At 39.2% G+C, this 20,401-nt stretch overlaps 2 protein-coding genes across 2 annotated transcripts in view; both read left to right on the top strand.

Moving 5' to 3' along the window:
• The first annotated feature begins 2,625 nt into the window (after positions 1–2,625).
• Positions 2,626–6,293, top strand: LOC136283613 (fatty-acid amide hydrolase 2-like). Its single transcript, XM_066172729.1, has 2 exons — positions 2,626–3,388; positions 4,900–6,293. The coding sequence occupies exons 1-2, from the start codon at positions 2,695–2,697 to the stop codon at positions 5,844–5,846; spliced, it is 1,641 nt and encodes a 546-aa protein (XP_066028826.1). The 5' UTR covers positions 2,626–2,694; the 3' UTR covers positions 5,847–6,293.
• Positions 6,294–7,314: 1,021 nt separating this feature from the next.
• Positions 7,315–20,401, top strand: part of LOC131793764 (unconventional myosin-VI) — a 19,919-nt gene continuing 6,832 nt past the window's right edge. The window contains exons 1-22 of the mRNA XM_059111244.2: positions 7,315–7,540; positions 7,650–7,719; positions 8,938–9,011; positions 9,939–10,068; positions 10,632–10,691; positions 10,846–10,891; positions 11,021–11,082; positions 11,195–11,292; positions 11,609–11,773; positions 12,308–12,488; positions 12,690–12,819; positions 13,567–13,724; positions 14,395–14,486; positions 14,603–14,675; positions 15,344–15,471; positions 15,945–16,040; positions 16,401–16,604; positions 17,845–17,883; positions 18,027–18,193; positions 18,409–18,466; positions 19,000–19,077; positions 19,573–19,702. Coding sequence (XP_058967227.2) covers positions 7,424–7,540; positions 7,650–7,719; positions 8,938–9,011; positions 9,939–10,068; positions 10,632–10,691; positions 10,846–10,891; positions 11,021–11,082; positions 11,195–11,292; positions 11,609–11,773; positions 12,308–12,488; positions 12,690–12,819; positions 13,567–13,724; positions 14,395–14,486; positions 14,603–14,675; positions 15,344–15,471; positions 15,945–16,040; positions 16,401–16,604; positions 17,845–17,883; positions 18,027–18,193; positions 18,409–18,466; positions 19,000–19,077; positions 19,573–19,702 — 2,356 coding nt within the window. The 5' untranslated portion in view covers positions 7,315–7,423. The remainder of the gene's footprint in view (positions 7,541–7,649; positions 7,720–8,937; positions 9,012–9,938; positions 10,069–10,631; positions 10,692–10,845; positions 10,892–11,020; positions 11,083–11,194; positions 11,293–11,608; positions 11,774–12,307; positions 12,489–12,689; positions 12,820–13,566; positions 13,725–14,394; positions 14,487–14,602; positions 14,676–15,343; positions 15,472–15,944; positions 16,041–16,400; positions 16,605–17,844; positions 17,884–18,026; positions 18,194–18,408; positions 18,467–18,999; positions 19,078–19,572; positions 19,703–20,401) is intronic.

Raw genomic sequence — 20,401 nt, 5'->3', positions numbered from 1 at the left:
TGTTCTAAAAGCGGTTGTGAAAGGAGGACTGTCAAGAAAAGTCCAAAATTTTGGGATGGCACAAAGGGAGCTAGTCCACAGGCTAGTGAGGAAAATGTTGAATTGACAAGAAGGGAGGGATTAAGATCACGTGACGGACAACGATGGAGTGAGGTAGTTTTTATTTGATTGGCTGTGCTTTCAAACCCTTTCTGATTTGTCAGATTATCTCATAGGCGCTAGTGCGTGTATGCATCAAAGTGCAGCAAGAACATTTTTAAAATGATATTTACTTACAGAAGGGCAAATTAGGATTATTAGTTAACCAATACTGTAGCTACATACAGTGTGGATGTCGGATTAATTGCGCTCGACTAAGAACCTTCAGCAAAACTCACTCTTGCGGTGAGAAGGTATCTAGTCTTTTACTTCTTGCCCTTCTGAACTGTCTCGTTCCTCAGTGGATGTGCGGACGACTGAGTATATTTTATCAGCTGGATATTAAATGTTACGTTAGTAGAGGTCATGACTAAATTTTGAAGCAACATAAAGGTGGGGGAATTAATCGCTTGTCGTAGAGTTCTTGTGATGCCTGGTATTTGAAACAAGCGAAATCATTTCTCAACCACCATTATGACATCAGAACTGTAAACAAATTTTGTTTTCAAACTCTTGTATATTCTGAAAGAATAAAATCAGGTTAATTGCTCAATGGAGTTCGATTTCAGCCTCAACGGACCTGATACGTGCTCATTTCTTTTTTACTGTATGTTAGCCCTCGGAAATGAGTGAAATACGGCGATACCAAAAAGGCGATTTAGTCACGTTCCAAGCCTCGGTGACCCTGGTTTTGATGCATTTCGCCTAATACTTATGGAAAAGTGTCAGAATAAAATGTATCACTTAAATCAGCTATCTTATAGTCTTAAATTGTGGTTCATTTTGCATCAAAATTATTGTAGTGTTGGAGACATTTGCTTAGTTGCCAGAGAGGAAGTTATGCAGTTTGCTCCAAAGATGACGTAGTCCCACTGATTTGGAGTATATCACTTGGGGCAGGCTGTATTTTTGTTTGTTATGTATTTTTAAGAGCCATTATTAAAGATATCATATAATTATGCTTAAAACAAAGGTGCAAATGTCTGACTTTTATCTCCAAGGAGGAGTGACAGATGAGATCAATCAATATAGTGTTTAATTTGACGATCGAAATCGTTCAGAGTATTTTTCTTATTCAGGTTATTAATGGATCTATATCACTCGCTCTTCCATCATGAAAAGTCCAATTTCCAAGGACAGTTAACAGGATATAACATGTGATTGAAATATCTTTAATGATTCATTATGTATATTATGATTGTGTGCAGTTCGGTAGATTGCTAAAACAGCAAATCGAAGCCTTCATTTTGAAGCCACTAACAGACTGAATATTTAAGGGCACACTTCACAGCTGTCTAAAACTGAAATCAAAGAGAGCGTATAAAGATAATTTAAACAAAGAGAAACCAAACTACGTACTTGCGTCATTCAAAGAAAATATAGGACCACTGCGGTGGCCTGCAAGAATCGCTAGTTGTAGGGTAAATTCTGTTCTAAAAAGTTTCGTAACTGCTCGTTGTTGGAAATATGAACAGTGCCTTTCTTTTCGATTCCAGGCAGTCAATTTTATTTTATGAACACGGAGTAAGTGTGGCAAAACATTAAAAAGTTTATTTGACACGTGATATTTCGAAACTTATTTACCATTATTTTTATAGCTTTTCGTAATATTTTACACTATGTCACAGTCAGAGGGCGAACATCTTCAAGAAAAGCAGTGCGTTGGGCCGGATTCACTCTTGCCAACCCTCAGAGAATATCATTTTAACGTATTAGCTTTTTCAAGTTTCGATTTTTAAAGCTAGTCCCAAGGCCGAAACACTAACGGTTCGTGGGGATCAGACATGAATGTAATTGTACCCAACAGCAGATGTTTAACTCCTTCGCGGTCATTTTTTCGGGAAACATACCCCTGAAGAGCAAGAAGCAGGAATGGCCTGTTCTCCAACTTGAGTGTTTTACCAAGTTATCTTTAGCCGGGTCATCAGTAGTGTAGTTTTTTATTTTATCTATGAAAGTATTTTGAAGACTGTTACAGCCCTGCTACCACAGAGTTCATGGCAATCCTTAGTTCGAATTAGTGAACGTTCGTGATAATTTGCTTTGGTGCAATGTCGAATGTTGCTATTGAACGAATAAATGATTACTCCTCACTTAACCAATGAACACCTTTGTGTTTATTGTTTCTACTCAGTCATAGGATGGATATGTAATTAGGATTCGAGGGAATAGGAAAGTTAGAAACACTTCTGAGAAAGTAGAGCTGAACAGAGAACAGTTGCGCCTGATAGAGATCGCGTGTTTTTTGTAAGGTTGCGATAAGCGATCATCAAATAAGTTAGTTGTCAACGTTTGTGGATGTTTCTCACTGAAGAGAGGTCACGTAAAATTACTTAGAGACAGAGGAATAGGAAGTCTCGGAAAAACCTCCGGGAATGTGTTTAGGTCTTTTGATCCAATGAATTGAGGGATTTGTTAACCGCGGAAACGGCAAGCATGAATTATGCTAAATTGTATTTAAAATTCATATATACTGAAACAGCTCTAAACGGCAAACAAAGGACACTTCTATGACGTGTTGTTCACAGCGCTGCCGTGTAAACAATTATACTCGAGATGGGTTTGATCAGGATTTTTCTATCGGTTTTTTCTCTGGTATTTAGGACGTTAGAGTCTGTTGGTTTTCTGTGGGATTTCAGTGTTCGATTATCGGAGTTTATTTATGGAAAACAACGAGGTACTATTGTTAGCGGGCCTTCCAATCCGATTTTGAAATTATCAGCCAAAGATATTGTGCAGTATATAAAACAACGAAGGATGACTTGTGTGGAAGTGATTCAAGCCTTTATCGACAGGATTCACGAAGTTAATCCCTTGATAAATGCTGTTGTAGCGGATCGATTCCACGAAGCCTTGGAAGAGGCAAGAGGTATTGACAAGGTTCTCGATTCAAGCGAATTGAACGACGAAAAATCTGTTTTAATGACTAAACCTTTGCTTGGAGTTCCTGTAACGGTGAAAGAATCACTTGCATGTAAAGGATTCCCTCATTCAGCCGGACTTGTGGATCGTAAGAACACGATTGCTACTAAAAATGCGAATGTTGTTGAAAATCTCTTGCGAGCTGGTGCGATTCCGATCGCTGTCACTAACTGTAGCGAGTTGTGTATGTGGTGGGAGACAGCTAACAACGTGTACGGAAGAACAAATAATCCTTACGACACATCGAAAATAGCCGGAGGTAGCTCTGGCGGGGAAGGGGCAATTATTTCCGCGGCTGGTTCAGTGTGCGGTGTTGGTTCTGATGTCGGTAAGTGGATCGTCGGAATTATTTTGGACGTACTAAAAATTGTATTATTATAATCGTATTCAGTGGAGTGGCTCATATCGTCAATCATTGACGATTTGTGACGCACTTTTTCATTCTTTAGAGTTAAAAAAAATTGTATAGTAGCAGGCAGAAAAAAGCGAAAAGTTGCATGCTCATTCTATCTAGGATGTTTTGGTTTTAATCAACGGCTGGCCTATGTAATTCCCAGTCCTTCTTACTTGCTTTTGCCGGTGAGCGCTATCGCAAAGGGCTCTCACATTCTGACCAGCCGGTATTTTCATTCATTTCACAAAGTCTTTCTTTCTTTCCTTTTTTTTTTTTTTTTTTTTTTCTAAGAGTTTTAGAGATCTTTAAGGCTTAGGCTTAGTTTTGGCAAGGTCTTCAAAACATGGAGATATTTCACAAAAAACACCTGTTTAACCGCAAGAAATCTTTAGAACTTAAGACTTAAAGTATCACCGCTCAAGTGTTGCATTCTAATGACTTTCACTGCCTTTTCAGACTTAACCAAGCGTGATTTTATTGTTTTTGAAGTGTCAGATGTATTCTGTTAACCTTTGTGCCATGACCGTCAAAATCTTCTTATTTGATATACCGCGTGTAAAAACCCTATTTTTGTGAGCTACGTGTACCTCAAAGCCGTCCTGTGGCTACTTGGCAAGCTAAGGTAGCTGTATAATGAAATGCAACCCGAAATTTGACAATTGTTCTAAATTTAGTTATTATCATCTTCGTGCAATTGGACCCCCAACAAATTTCTTAAAAAAAAAAAAGAAAAGAAAAAAGATTATGAAGTTTAGCAGAAAGTCCTTCTTTATAATATTCCTTTCTTGCATCAAGCAGTCCAGCGTTAGGAATTGGGATCCTAGTAGTGATAAAAGCGGCGAAATTCTACGCCTAAACATGCTGGACTCCGGCACATACTTTTACATCCTGTCTCTGAAACCGTATTCTCTACTTTAATATTCATATCTGTCTTAATCTCTGGTCAGCTTGAATGTAAACTACCACTGATGCATGCAAAATGCCAAATGGTTCGGTCATTCCGAGATATACGTTTCGAAAGACCTTAATCCTATAATTCCCAGGAGTGATTAACATGTAACTTTTCCCTATAATATTCATACATTATCCAACAAACAGGTAATGAGAATACCAAACTCAGGTAGTTGTTATTTTGATCTAAAACCAAAGTCTCGTAACTTATTCATAAAGAAAAGTGCAGCAGCTAGGGGAGAAAATTAACAATCCGATCTTGGGAGTTAAACGGTTAATGCCTTTCGCTCAAAGGCCAAAGAACAAATTTCTGAAGTCCCTGACTTAATAGAAACTTCACTAATGATGCTGATCATACTTGCTAATTTGAGATATCAACCTGCTGACATCGAAATGCAATTTAGAAGTACTTTTGATCTTAACGTACATCCTCAAATTTCCTTTACTCTTTACGTGATCTTACATGACTGAGTATAGTGCCAACTCTCCTGCAGGTGGAAGTGTGCGCATGCCCGCATTCTTCAACGGAATATTTGGTCATAAGCCAAGTCCTTCCATAGTCCCAAATCAAGGACATTTCCCTAAAGGCACTAGCGAGGCCTTCGACGAGTATCTAGTTATGGGACCACTGTGTAGGTACGCCGACGATCTCATCTTAATGCTGAAGGCTATGGCAGGTCCTCGACTCCATGAACTTCGATTGGACGAAGAAATAGATCTCTCATCTCTCAAAGTTTACACTTTGGACATAGAGGGCCCTTTCCTGACTTCACCTGTGGAACCCGACATTCTGATGGTCCTACAACAAGTCTGCTCTTTCTTACAGGAGCGCTATGATGCAACAGTTCAAGATACTCACATGAGCCTGTTTCAGTATTCTCCTCTCATCTGGTCTGCTACAGTTCATGCAGCTGAGAATAACAGATTCGCATCACAGAATTTAAGCAATGAGTCTGAGGCACTAGCAATAAACCCGTTCACCGAAATTTTCAAGTATGTCCTGGGTTATTCAAAATATCATTACGTCACCCTGACGATCGCGGGGATTGAACAAGTTCGAGCGCCTTTGCCCAACTGCCTGCCGGATGTGGCATCAAACTTTGTGAAAATGGGAGTCGAATTAAGAGAAGAAATTCAAACCCTTCTCGGGGAAGACGCCATTTTGCTTTATCCCTCTCACCCAAGTACGGCGCTTTCACATCATCGCCCATCCCTTGCCCCGTTTAATTTCAGTTACACTTCTATTTTCAACGTGCTTCATCTTCCAGTCACGCAATGCCCTCTTGGACTTGACAGAAATGGACTGCCGCTGGGCATACAGATCGTGGCTGGAAGAAATAATGACAGGCTGTCAATCGCTGTTGCGAAGCAACTGGAACGTCACTTTGGAGGGTGGGATTCCTGTTACCCTGGTAAAAATTCTCAGAAGAAGCAGATATGAATAATAAAGTCAGGGGTTAATTACAGTGGATGTTGCGGAAAGGGTTGCTAAGACATTTATAACCCTAAAGACACTTTTCAAACCCAAATTGTCGATTTTGAAAGCAAATTTGTGAATATGCCCTTTTTAAATTTATGTGGTCAGGATAGGTAATTTTTCGGTGTTTTAATGATATTTACGTGGGCTATATTGAGTGGTTCGAGTAGCGGACTACATTTTCGATTGTGATATTTCGCAACTGGGCGAATTTCTTAAAAGTTCCTCCTCACCTGAATGTTTCTTTTGTCGCCGATTTCTAATGACTTGTGGGGTGGATTATGGGGCTTTTAGTCTACTTTAATTCTGGTTAAATAGAAGAGCAAAGCTTGTTTCACTTTCAATTCTTTTTAATAGAGCATTGGATTTAACACTGAAGTAACCTTCAGGATATTACAGATGTATTAAATATTGGATGTCTTACAAAAGTGTTCCCAAATTTCTCTGAAGTTGTGAGTTAAATCAGGAGAGGGGTTTTATTTATAAGGAGACTTTTAAGTTAGTAAATAAATACTGGCAGTAAATTATGTCGTAGGGTTAGGTGTGATAGTGTGTCACCTCTGCCCACGTCAAGTAATTCTACAGTGCTGTAAAAGGCGGGAAACGTTCGACCCAGACAACAAACCGTAGTCCGCAGTTCGGAAAGCCGCAAAACACCAGAACAAAATTTATCTTCCAAATCGGCACTCTTAATCCCCCGGTATCAACGAGCGCTTTTCGTTCAACTAATTTATTCTTTTTTCTCGTCATCATATTCCAACCAATAGCGTAGCTCTATTTTCTGCATATAAACTCACACACAACCCACAATTCCTCCAATCACTCTGACGAAGGGCTAACGCTCGAAACGTCAGCCTTTTAACTCTTTACGGTGGCCAATTTACGTTTTCAACTCAGTTGCTAACACTAAATTATGTAGCCCGCAGAGCTGCGAATACGCACAGTGAAGGTTTGCCGCTTATTTCGCGCCTCAAAGAGCACAATTACAAAAAACCGCGATCAGTCGTGACATCGTGTCTTTTTCGTGCGTTTGCATTCTAAACTTTTTCTATTGTAGTTTTCTCTAGAATCCCAAAATCTCGTAGAGTGATGTAATTCAATAAAACAATCCGAAGCTCCCTTTCAAATTAAAAAAGAAGCTTCTCGTATATCAAATAAACATTCTTTCCATTTGTTAAAACCTTCCATGCACGTTTCAATACAGCTGGTAAATACGTCTTCAAAAGCCAATTTTCACCTTGCCATTCCTTACTCTCTTTCTATTTACAGAAACGTTAAAATTAATTTGATTTTTTGTATTGTACCAAGAAACTGAAGCCGTATAACACACAACACTTCACTACACTTGACTTCACCCTTAGCCGGAAGGGTAAGTCCTTGTTGCTATGACGTCATATGATTTTTTCACGTGACCACAAATGCGAACCGGCAAGAAAAATAAAGTCGCCAGTTGGTGGTTAAGCTCTTTGGTGGAGTTGTTAGAATACTTCCTTTTCAGATATCTTTGTATGTACTTCGTGTTTTAGACCTTGTCTAACGCTATGGATGGTGGAAAAAAGGTCTGGGTCCCCGATAACGAACATGGATTTCGTTTGGGCGAAATAGTCGATTTAGGATCGGACACGATCAGCGTGGAGGTGGATGGAGCGAAAGGAAAGGTTTGAATAGCTGGAATAGTCACTACGCATTATTTTGCGCGTTCCGCGAAGAACCATGCTTTCTGTTTAAAATCATGAAGAGAAATATATAATTTGAACTTCCTTGTAGGTTGTAACGGCTCCATACGATAGAGTGTTCCCATCGGAGAAGGATAACACGAGAGATTTTGAGGATAACTGTAAGTTTATTTTCTTAAAAAACTCCAGCAGTAAGGTGTCAGTTGTAAGGAATCAACTTGGTGGATTTACATTTAGACTTTTGAGTGTTTGTGGTGAATCAGTTTGTCGATTTTAAAATAATTTTCCCGTAGTTTAAAGTGTCTGTTGGCCTATAAAATTTTCACAATCCGTAGGTGATTGTGAGTTCGTAACTTTCTGACAGATGTTTTACCCTATGTTTTCGGAGAAACTGATTGAATTTCCTTGTTGTAATTGATTCAGACAGTGTTGGCATCTTAAAATCTTGCAATTTATTACACGCTGTCAGCGTTTAAATCATGTAAATCGCCAACACTTAGTTGAAAGATGGGTTGAAATTGCGAGAAATAAAAATATAAAGAAAATTTCGGTAAAAAATTTATAGGATTCCGACCACTAGCTAGGTACGTGGGTCAAATAAAAAGAAATGAAAACCAAAAAAACCACACGTTACTCCATTATGACACACAAGAAAATCTGAAAAAAAGTAGAAAAAAAGCGAAGGAAAAAAAGAAACTTCAGAAGGTAAACTTGGTGCAACGGTTCATAGCTAAGCAAACCCTAATATACTTTATGGCTATTTTGTTCAGTCAATTTTTGCTGAATATTTTATGGCATAATGATTAAAGGGCTTAGTCATGTTTTTATAGCTGTTGTGAGCTTGTGAGATAAACCGAGCCAAATTTCACTTTTATTACATATTTATTTTCATTGTTTTAAACATTAACACTAAAGGGTTTTATCACTGGACAGCTTTGATTTTTGTTCAGTGTAGATCAGGGGGAAGGGCATCCTGATCAGGGCAATCTTTGTGCATGGACAGTCATCCAGATAACTTAAGTACAAACATACATTTATGTCTAAGTATGTGCGATTGGTGAACATGAGATGCAAGGCCCAAGGTTAGCACCCTTAACCCTGCCTGAATTTGATACCAAGCCAGGCAACACTTGTCATGCTTTGTGTTTGGAAAATGTTCTGAAGATGACATCAGGTTTATTCAAGGTTCGGCCCTTAAATGCATAGCAGTGAACTCCTAGGGTAACTTCAATTTCTTCTCCAATAAAAGTAATGAATACTTTAGGCTGCTTTGTGTTATAGAAACTTAACACGACCCCTTTGTTATGGTCTGAACTGTTGTGAATAAATGATACTGAACTGATGCACTGATAGCATTTTATTTTCTAAATTTTTTTCAGGCTCTTTGATGTTCCTCAATGAAGCCACTTTGTTACACAACTTGAAAATTAGATACCAGAAAGACAAAATATATGTACGTTCTCTTAAAATTATAGAGCCTTACAATTTTCAACTCTTGCTTACCACAAGTGCATGCTTAAAATAGACACTTATTCTTTGTCCTGAAAAGAAGCTGATATGGTTACCTGGCTTACTTGATATGTAATTATCATGGTCACTGAATCCATGACACATTGAGAATGAAGAGTTTTCAAAGCATTATGCAAAACATTTTGTTGTAAAACTCTTAAAAACTCCCTTAACTCTTTAACTCCCAAGATCTGATTGTTAATTCTCCCCTCTAGCTGCTACACGTTTCCTTGTAAATAAGTTTTGAGAATTTGGTGATAGATCAAGATAACAACTTCTACCTGATAAGTTGGAATATTCTCATGACCTGTTTGCTGGATAATGTTTAGACATTTTAGGGAGAAGTCACATGTTAATCGCCTTTGGAAATTTAAGGTTTAGGTTGCTATTGGTGAATTTTGATCTTATTTATTTGCTTTTGTATTTTTTTTTGTGATTATAATAATTTATGTTAAGGTCATTGTGTTTTACTCTGCATCCTAGAGCATATGGTAATGATAATAGTTGGAAGAGACAATTTATTCAAAGTTAATACACATTTTTCTAAAATAGCAGAAATACACTTTGTATTTGTGAGTCCTTGTTGCCTCAGTGGGCACTAAAAGTTTTCTTGAATTCTTATGATGCAATTGAGGCAGGGAGAGCTCAAACTGATTAGCATAGATACAAAAGATTAAAAAAAAAGTTGTTTTTGTTTTGAAATTAAGTCTTTTGTAATTGGATCCTATGATGTGGATGTGTTTAAAACAGGATCCCTTGGCCACCAGGAAAGAAGTGTGTTGTTGTCTCTATTTGCTGCAGATAATCAATTTTGATAACTTTCAGCTTTATCACCAAGCAAGCATCATCCTATGATTTCATTACTCTGCAGACTTATGTGGCCAATATTCTTCTTGCTGTCAACCCTTATCATGAAATTAAAGAACTTTACTCAAAGGAAAGAATCAAAGAATATCATGGAAAGTCACTGGGGGTTTTGCCACCTCATGTGTTTGCTATTGGTAAGCATGAAATATAATTATAACTATGTTTAGGGAAAAATTTTATTTCTTAAATCAGTTGTTGGGTGAAATTTTGCCAATCTTTATCAAAAAGACCATTACAGGGTTGTATATGGCCAGTAACTGCTGGTATAATACATAATTATACAATGACCATCCTTCTTTGTGCTTTTTCTCAGTGATGCAGATACTTTAACACTTAATGCACTTATGCCAGTATGCATTTTCTCCTTGCTGTTCTCCTCACTTTTCCTAAGATGCTGAAAAGGAGAATTTGTTTAACAATCAAGAGCTTCTTTAGTTGGTGATCATGTCCTTTATTCTCACGACCTTAATGTATGATTCAAAGGTGATGTTATAAGGAGAAATTAGATGCTGGTCACTCTTAATAGGGATCGAAGAGTTAACCTCTCTACTATTTACTGGTGAATCAGCCCACACAGTGAAGCTTCTGTTTCAAATTTTTAGATATTTTAACCAAGCTTTAGTCTTTATGGAACCAATTTTTCCATATCTGAAAAAGTAATTTGTAATTTTTCATTTTTTTTGATGTTGATTTTCAGCTGACAAGGCTTACAGAGATATGAGAGCATATAAACAGAGCCAGTCTTTGATTGTTAGTGGTGAGTGTACTCTGTATCTTGAATGGTAGTTAATATACTTAAACTGGCATATCTCAGCCAAGCTTTTGATTTGGTAAATAATCATGTAAATGATGCGATTCTCTAAACACTAGCAACTCTGTATATAGTAATATTGAATAATTTCTTGTTTCAGGTGAAAGTGGTGCAGGAAAAACAGAATCAACCAAGTACATTTTAAGGTATATGTTTCAAATCTTGTTTACTATGCCATGGTCATTCTTACACTGATATATACTCAAAGGCATAGGCACAGGAGGAGGTTAATTTTATATACAATACTGATGAGTGTTTTATTTCACATTTCGCAGATATCTGACTGAGTCTTGGGGATCTGGTGATCAGGGCCGCATTGAGCAGAGGATTATTGAAGGTAAAACATTAAAAAGTTATGCAACTAAATAATTTACATTTGACATGACTGTTTAGTGATAAATTGTTCAAATCAATATCTTCTGAAATTTTTTTATACCTTGCCTTAACAGCTAACCCCTTACTTGAATCCTTTGGAAATGCCAAAACAATGCGAAACATCAACAGTAGTCGATTTGGAAAGTATGTTGAAGTTCACTTCAACGAGAAGGTTTGTTTTGAAAAATATATATTAGAACTGACCTAAAAAGTGTTTTTCAAGTATCATGAGGGAGTGGTTAGTGAGAGCCAGAATTTCCCCCCTCGCCTGCCCCCACTGTAATTCTCCTGGTAGAAGAAAACCCAAAGAGGGAAATGAAGCTGAAGCTTTCAGCTTAATATAAAATGATTTATTGCCTTCAAATTAATTGCTATTCCTTACTTTTTAACATAATTACTTGACTGTTAGGTTTAAAAGTAAGTAACTTAATTATAACATCCATTTTGTTTGATCAAAAAGCAGCTGTTTACTTTTTTGTGATCAACAGGTCACAGTTGTTGGTGGGTTCATTTCACATTATCTTTTGGAGAAATCTCGAATCTGCAAGCAAAGTAAAGGGGAGAGAAATTACCATGTGTTTTACAGACTTTGTTCAGGAGCACCTCAACAAATAAAATCAAAGCTTGGCATTACAAAGGCAGAAGATTTTCTGGTATGTTAAACAAACTCTTTTTGCTACATTAGTGATGTCTAACCTACAATGACCTAACCCTTTACATGCTAGCATCAGTATACATATTCTCAATACTAATCCTTAAACATGTCTTATGGTACTTGTTAAGAGAATTTGTCATCAATCAGGAGCTTCCTAAATTGTCAATCCTTTGATTCATTCTCATTGCCTTCATTTTTATTTCAGGAACAATGCTGTTATTAGATTCTAGTCATTCTTAGGGGTTAAAGGGTTAACTCACAGGATATGCATATGCAGTTAATATGTATAAACCCAGATCAAAAATGCTGGGCTGTTTTTCTGCATAAAAAATTTCATTTTCATAATGAATTATAGTATGTAGTGAATGGTAGGGATCTCAGAGTTTTCATGGAATCATCAACACTCTAAATTTGAGGGGAGTTGGGAGAATACTGGAAAGTTTTCAGACAAGTTTTTATGTTTTACTTCACAAATAGAATGTTTCTCTCTAGAATGCTGTTCACAATGGGTTTGATTTTTTTCATGTTGCAGTACTTAAAGCAGGGTTCAATCACAGACCCTAATCTTGATGATGCATCAGATTATCGTAGAATGGATGAGTCCATGAACAGAGTGGGTTTTTCAGGAGAAGAGAAAGCCAACATCTTCAGAGTTGTTGCTGCTGTGCTTCATGTTGGAAACATTTCATTTGAGGACAGTGGAGACACAGAAGGTATAATATATCACATAATTTTCATTTGCAAATGTAACTGAAAATTAATGTGTTGTTGTGATTGTAAAGTTGTCTCTCCCATAGGCCCTGTCAGTAAAATCACACTCTGGATGATTTGCATCATGATAGTTAATACTAGGTTGGATGAACTTTCTTCTTTAGGAAATTTTCCTTTCTAAAGGGTTTTTTTTTTATTTTAAGGTGGCTCTGTAGTATCACCTAAAAGTATGAACTCATTGAATACTGCTGCTAAGCTGTTAGATGTGTCGTCTGAAGAGCTGAAGATGTCTCTAACTACAAGGACGATGTCTGCTGGAGGGTCAAACATGAGGTGTGGACAGCATCAACAGGGAATATTGTACTGCAACATTCCAGTTTGATTGAGTAACACATTTTACCTTAATCAATAATGAAAAGATCATTATTGATTTGAATTAGTGATAACTATCATGGCTACTGCCTCAGTTAATATTATTACAAGGTCTTGTCATTTTTAAGAATTAATTAATATTAATGCCTTTGATATTAGTGCTCTCTTAACATTTATCTGATCAACCTGTCACTCATAATTCTAATTTTACTCAGTGCTTTTGCTGCTATTGTCAATTTTCTTTTGGTTTCACCAGCGGTTAAGTTGAAATTGCCATTACTGATAGAAAAAACCGTCACCAAGTTATTACAAAATTTAATCAAAACTGTTTCGTTTTTAACTGCATTTAGCTCGTGATTGATTTGCAAGTCTTTTCAAACTTTAAAGGTTACCCCTAACTTCTTCTATTAATAAAATCTAAAGCTCTAAATAGCTATCTACCATAGGGAGTATTTTGCCAGGTGCAGTTGTTTTTGTGGAAGGTGTGGGTGATTTTCACTGCCGTTAGACTAAATTATGACTATCAAAGCCAAGTGAATATTTAATGCACAGTTATAAGTATTATACTCAGTAATTGGAAGAATGTTCCTCATAGAAATATCATTCATTAACAAAAACTTTAGTTGAGGAAGAGGGTCTACTTTGGAAATGGTTTAACCAGCCATGTGTCACTCACAGGTGCCTTTCGTTTTTTCGTTGTTTAAACAGAGTTCCCCTTAAACCGGAACAGGCCTGTGCTGCTAGAGATGCTTTGGCAAAAGCTCTCTACACCAAACTGTTTGATCATATTGTTGGCCAGATCAATCAGTGCTTCCCTTTTAAAGATTCTTTTACTTACATTGGTGTGTTGGACATCGCTGGCTTTGGTGAGCTGAACAGATTACATATTTCTTACCATTGTCACTTAATAGTCTATGATACCCAAGGTTTCTTGTTAAAGATAAATAGGAATTGATACATGAGCAAGCGTAGTTACGGAATTTCTCTTGGAGTTTTCAACTTGATAGCTCTCCTTAGATTGAGAATGGTGAACGCCTTGCCCTTCATTTATTTACCTGTCAGAGTGGCGCGAAAGGCGAGTGACGTGTTAGCAGCTGATTGGTCATATCAAACACACGTGAGAAAATTATTGTAATTTTGCACATGTCCAGTTACGGCTTGTCTCACTGGGCTGGAAATCCTTATTAAACTCTGCGGTTTATATAATATGTAATATTTAGCGAACATATCGTCTTCTTTGGACTGCAAAAAGAGATCTAGAACATAATAAAAAAAAATGCATAGCAGCAAAACTCAGACTCATGGTGGATTTTGACCCGCCAATGTGTTGATGAATAATAAGGGGATTGATAACAACCCTGTTCTAAACAGGAATGTTAATTGGGCATGAGATGACTTGGTATGGAATAATGCTATGAATAATGGTTTGTATTGTAACAGTGGTTCAAAGATTTTTTACATTTTATTTTCTACCGTATACAAAAATATATCATTGAGAATTGATATATTTCTTATCAAACATTTTCTTATCTTCAGAATACTACGAATTCAACAGCTTTGAACAGTTTTGCATCAACTACTGCAATGAAAAGCTGCAGCAACTCTTTAATGATAGGATACTGAAACAGGTAAGTAGTAATGATGGAATTTCCATCAATAAATTAACAAGAAAATTCGTTTTTACTGTAAAAGGTTACACTAATGTCAATAAATTCTGATTTGCTTTCACTGCTTCAAATCACAGGAACAAGAGTTGTACGACAAAGAAGGGCTTGGGGTCAAATCTGTAACGTTTGTGGACAATCAAGATTGTATTGGTAAGTTGCTAAGAGCAACTGTCAATTGAGTGTCGAATATAATCTGGGATTGCTCTGGTTTTCCTCAACTTCGTTATATGATTGGTCCAGAAAACTCGCGCCACTTTGACTACCAATCAGATTCAAAACTAAAACCAAGCGCGACTTGGTTACTCGCGTTTTCCCGCGCTTCAGGTTGTTTGTTTGTTTTTTTTACCACGAGGGGGCTTCCTTGCTATGATTGGCTGTTGAAATTGCTTTGGTTTCGGTTTAACGACACTCAATCGAAAGCGCTCTATACCGGTGCGTCAAAATCAAACAAAGCTTAAATCCTTCTGAAAGGCTACCCTCGGTTCCACGCCTGACAATTCGAAAGGAGTGGGAGCATTGCTGCTCAATATATCACCTGTTGGATTTTTTTCCCTTCGAAATGAAGACCTAAAAAGAATAAAGTAAGCTAGCCGACAACTTTCTAAAGAGAAACAAACCCTGATATACGGACAGACAGAGAGACGGACTAAGACAAACCCAACAAACAAGCGTTAAATACCAAAACTTTAATTAAGTTTAATAGAACCAAGAAGAAATATGTATTTCTGCTCCAAAGTTCATTTCTGGTATATGACGAGTAACCGTGAGGAAATATTGTATTTTTAAGCACATATGTTAATGGTTTCTTCAAATTGCAGCCCTTATTGAAGCAAAAAAGACAGGAATTATTGACATTTTGGACGAGGAGAGCAAGCTCCCTAAACCCACCGCAGAACACTTCACACGAGAACTTCACCAAAAACACAAGAACCACTTCCGGTTGGCGGTGGGTACCTGATCAAATCATTCATTCTCTCAACTGATGCCATATATCTTTGTAGATAGATCAGTGGGCTATTTGGAAAGCGCAGCTAAGGAGTTATCACTCGAAGGAGCTGGGAGCAAATTAAGGTTGGGCAGAGGACTCGAACCCAGGAGCAACAGCATAAGACAACTAACCACCCAGTCATGCTGCCTCTGTTGATAAAGACTCAACTAAACCAGGGGAAGTAGGTGGGGTGTTCTAGCAGGGGTAGGTTGGGTGGTTCTTTTCTCATTGTCCTGATGGCGTTCTAATGTAAGTCAGGTTGTTATAATGTTAATATGTTCACTTTTTCTTCACGAAGAAGGGGTTAATTGCACCTTAGAAATCTCTCTTGGGTACAGCACGCCCATGTAAAGTTAATTTCCTGTGTTCATGAGGGTTTGTTGCATTAAAAGGAAACTATAATAAACTTATTAAGCGTTCATACCTTTTAGCTCCCCAGAAAATCTCATCTGATTTACCACAAGAAAATGCGAGACGATGAGGGCTTCCTTATACGACATTTTGCCGGCGCTGTCTGTTACCAAACAGTAAGTTTATAGATACTTACCATGGGTAATTATAGAGCCATTCTTTTGTCAGCGAATGATAACACAAAGCTTTAAGACCTGTGTGGCAATCGCTGAAAACTCTGTCTTTGATGATTTGTCCAAGAAGTAACTTAAATGTTTCAGTCAGTCAGTCAATTCGTAATGTGCTTTACACATCAGGTTGGTAAAAGATGTGCCTACTTCTTCATGAAGTAAGCTTAGTTTGTAAACTGCGAACAAAACGAAAACGTTCATTTTACCTTTATTTTCAAACTTTCTGGCCGGATATTTTCTTCTCTCGTTACACAAGAACCATTGTTTTTCATTTAGTGAAATCCTTGCTCTGTGGTTTCATTTCAGTCGGATTTTATAGAGAAGGATAATGATGCTCTTCATAGTGATCTGGAAGAATTAATACAAGACAGCAAGGACTCTTTCCTCAAGAGTTTGTTCCCAGGTGTAGCACCAAAGAATAACGATATCGGCTCGTTGTCGTTCGGTTCTCCTATCACTCGGTCAGGCAGTAGGAAACTTGGATTCATCAGCGTTGGCAATAAATTCAGGGTAAAAACTACAGTTCACCTCATTTTTGACAATTTTCATTTTATATTTAAGTGCTTAAGGACTGGTCAGTTGTCATTTTAAAACGCAGGGTGAAGCAGGGGGCGGAGAGGGTCAGGATTTTGGCTGTGTCACGGTCAAATTTACCTGATTCCCCAATAAGGTTTTGTAATGTTCTCCTCCCTCCCCTCCCCCTCCCCCCTCCCTCTCCCCCTCCCTCCCTCCTCCCTCTCCCCCCTCCCTCTCCCCCTCCCTCCCTCCTCCCTCTCCCCCCTCCCTCTCCCCCTCCCTCTCCCCCCTCCCTCTCCCCCTCCCTCCCTCCTCCCTCTCCCCCCCCCCTCTCCCCCTCCCCCCTCCCTCTCCCCCTCCCTCCCTCCTCCCTCTCCCCCCTCCCTCTCCCCCTCCCTCCCTCCTCCCTCTCCCCCCTCCCTCTCCCCCTCCCTCTCCCCCCCTCCCTCTCCCCCTCCCTCCCTCCTCCCTCTCCCCCCTCCCTCTCCCCCCCCCTCCCTCCTCCCACTCCCCCCTCCCTCCCTCCTCCCTCTCCCCCCTCCCTCCCTCCTCCCTCTCCCCCCCTCCCTCCCTCCTCCCTCTCCCCCCCTCCCTCCCTCCTCCCTCTCCCCCCCTCCCTCCCTCCTCCCTCTCCCCCCCTCCCTCCCTCCTCCCTCTCCCCCCCTCCCTCCCCCCCCCTCCCCCCTCCCTCCCTCCTCCCTCTCCCCTCCCTCTCCCCCTCCCTCCCCCCTCCCCTCCCTCTCCCCTCTCCCTCCCCCCTCCCTCCCCCCTCCCTCCCCCCTCCCTCTCCCCTTCTCCCCCTCCCTCCCTCTCCCCTTGTCCCCCTCCCTCCCCCTCCCTCTCCCCCTCTCCCTCTCCCCCCTTCATTGGCGGATAATTGCTAGGCAATTTTCTATAGTCCTCTCTTTATACCCTCTTGGCGACTACTGACCTCCTCCCCCCTACGTTTCCCTGAAAACCACGTTATTCTTCTCGGAATCCTTACTCCCCTCCCCTCCCCTCCCCTCCCCTCCCCTCCCCTCCCCTCCCCTCCTCTCCCAGGTGATAAATTACTACTGGGCCTTTAGTGCAAATTATATTTACCGTTCTTGTATGTGTTTTGAAGGCTGATTTGACGGGAGAGACGAAAGTCGAATGAGCAATACTGTAAATTATCCATCATGCGAAACATTGATGTCCTTGTGCCTCAATAACCATTTTAATACCCAATTTACTGATTATCATCTATCGACAGAAACAATTGAATCAACTGATGGAGAAACTCGACAAAACGGTTAGTGAAATTCAATATATTTTCTAACTCACCAGGTAATATTCACCTTAAAAAGTTTCACTCAATGCAATCGTAGAAAAATTGCGCTCTACAATCAGGTGGTTGTCTTTTTTCATTTTGTTGTGTTTGCTGAACGTGTTTAGGGGGCAAGTTTTATTCGATGCATCAAACCAAATGGAAAGATGACCGCGCGGGATTTTGAAGGTGGTTCAATTTTGAGTCAACTGGAATGCGCTGGAATGGTTTCTGTGCTGAATTTGATGCAGGATGGCTGGCCATCAAGGGCACCATTCAAAGATCTTTACCAAATGTGAGTAGAGATGGTTTAGAGAACGAAGAATACCGAGAACTGGAATCTTGATTCCGCTCTATGATCTTAATGAATTAGGTTACGACGTAAGTTTTTTATTATTTACAACATCAAGCCAGATAACATTTTTCCCTTGCCTGGTATTATCATGAAATTCCTCCTATGTCCATTAGGTGTTGATGCATGTGTAACAACTTTTATTGTGCACCTTTTAGGTACAAAGATTATTTACCACCTCGACTTGCGCGACTTGATCCAAGGATGTTCTGCAAGGTAAGTAACGAATACTATTGACTGTTACAGACAGTAATTTGTGTTTTGACTCGGCTGCTTTGGAGAAATGAGCCAATCGCCACTGTTTAAAATCAGCCAATCAAAATTGAGCGTAATGCTTCGTTAGCAGTCGACCTCATGTCCTGATGAGGAACAGCAGTTTGTGGCCGAAACGTCGTAAGCCATATCTTAAGCACCTACATGGTGAGACAAACGAAAACATTTCATCATGTATAAAACCAAAGTAATCATTTTGGCCAGAACAAGCGTACTTATCACAACAAGCAAATGAGAACTCAAACAGATAAAGGGCTGGTAGAGCAGGAAAACGGGGGTGACTAGATTGAGATTTTTTTCAGGTTTGCATCTTGTTGGTGGTTACGTGGCGCTAGTGTTCCGGATCAATCACAAAGCGTAGCGAAGTAGAATCAAAGAAATCATCAATTACTTTTGAGGCTCAAGTAATCTAAAAACTGTGTTAAAGCAGTACTCTGTTCTAAAAGTTGACGATTTCTTGTTTTTTTTGTGGACAGGCTTTGTTTCATGCCCTTGGTATGGATAGCAAAGATTACAAGTTTGGCCTTTCTAAGATTTTTTTTCGCCCTGGCAAGGTAGAGTAGAAAAAAAAAAGTTAAACTTTGACAACATTCTACGCTTTCCATGTGGTGTGTTTCTTACAGTAGCAACGAATTTGTGCATATTTCTTGCTATGTGCAATACTTATGACTTCAACTCGCGCCGTAGAGCAAGGTTCCGATATCGATGATTAAATGACACTTCGAAGAAAAAGGAAGATATTGCAAAACTGTAATACTCTAACGCATAGCTTAGTTGACCTTTTCACCGTATTTCTTTCCTTATCGCCACATTAAAGGCTTGGGACATGCTTTATCACAGCATAGGGCTGGACTGGAAGCTTGCCGCTTGCGATCCTTGTTTGTAAAGTAGCTGGCCATCGAGTCCCTGTCGCTCAGCGGTTGAGTATTCGGCCACCATGAAACTACGAACCGCTTGGAATTGGAATGTTCACGGGGAACGCAGATTTTCCTTCGTCCCTGTAATTTGTGATGGATGTTTGACATTGTTCTCAATTCTTTCATCTGTAGTTTGCAGAGTTTGACGAGATTATGCATTCAGACCCTGAGAGCCTAAAGAATATCATCTCTAAAGTTCTTACTTGGTTGATCCGAACTCGCTGGAGACGAGCAATCTGGGGAACGTTGTCTGTCATCAAGTGTGAGTAAAAGTCAGTGCTTAAGCTCCAAAGGACTTATTTCTAAGCCATGTTAATCTTACTCCATACTTTAAAATCGTCCTTGTTATTTCTCTTTAGTATTAGTTCTGTGGTTTTTTCCATCTTACATATAAATTATCTCTGGGAAGTGGCCGATGTTTAGGAAAGTCTGGGCGCAAAAGTATAAGACTTTTAGGCTTTTATGGCGTTTGAAAGGGAGTCAGATCTGAAATTTTGGACTGGGTTAAGAAAGAGTTATTTGTTAGATAGTGCCAAAGTTGAGGGGTCGATTTTGCTTGACTGTGTCGGGAATGCCTTCAGTGGCAACGATAATGTAGTTTCCCGGGCATGTCATAATTCTCAAGTTTTCAAATACAACCGATTTCTTCCCACACCTCAGTACAAAATTCTTGATGAAAGGGGATACGCTTGTTTGCATTCACATTCACAAATCTGTCAACAAAAAATCTTACCTTTGATCGACCTCAGTCTCTGACAAACAGGGCCTTGTGATTAGTTCAGCAAACTCGCACCGAGTTAAATCAATGGGTCAGTCGCGTTTTCCCGGTGCTTGAGGCATTTTGCTTTAGTCTTGATACCTTTGGATCCTCATTGGCTCTTTTACTTTTTTGTGTGTGTTCCTGTGTTTTTAGAGGCGGTCGTAATACCTTTTTTTTTCGTTGACTTATTCCTTCTTCATT

This window comes from Pocillopora verrucosa, chromosome 9 (genome assembly GCF_036669915.1).
Source record: "Pocillopora verrucosa isolate sample1 chromosome 9, ASM3666991v2, whole genome shotgun sequence".
Classification (NCBI taxonomy): domain Eukaryota; kingdom Metazoa; phylum Cnidaria; class Anthozoa; order Scleractinia; family Pocilloporidae; genus Pocillopora; species Pocillopora verrucosa.
This window is presented reverse-complemented; position numbering and strand designations above follow the sequence as displayed.

Coding starts and splice junctions, on each gene's coding strand:
- LOC136283613 (XM_066172729.1), top strand. CDS start 2,695: ATGGGTTTGATCAGGATTTTTCTATCGGTTTTTTCTCTGGTATTTAGG. Junction 3,389..4,899: donor CGGTGTTGGTTCTGATGTCG/GTAAGTGGATCG, acceptor ACTCTCCTGCAG/GTGGAAGTGTGCGCATGCCC.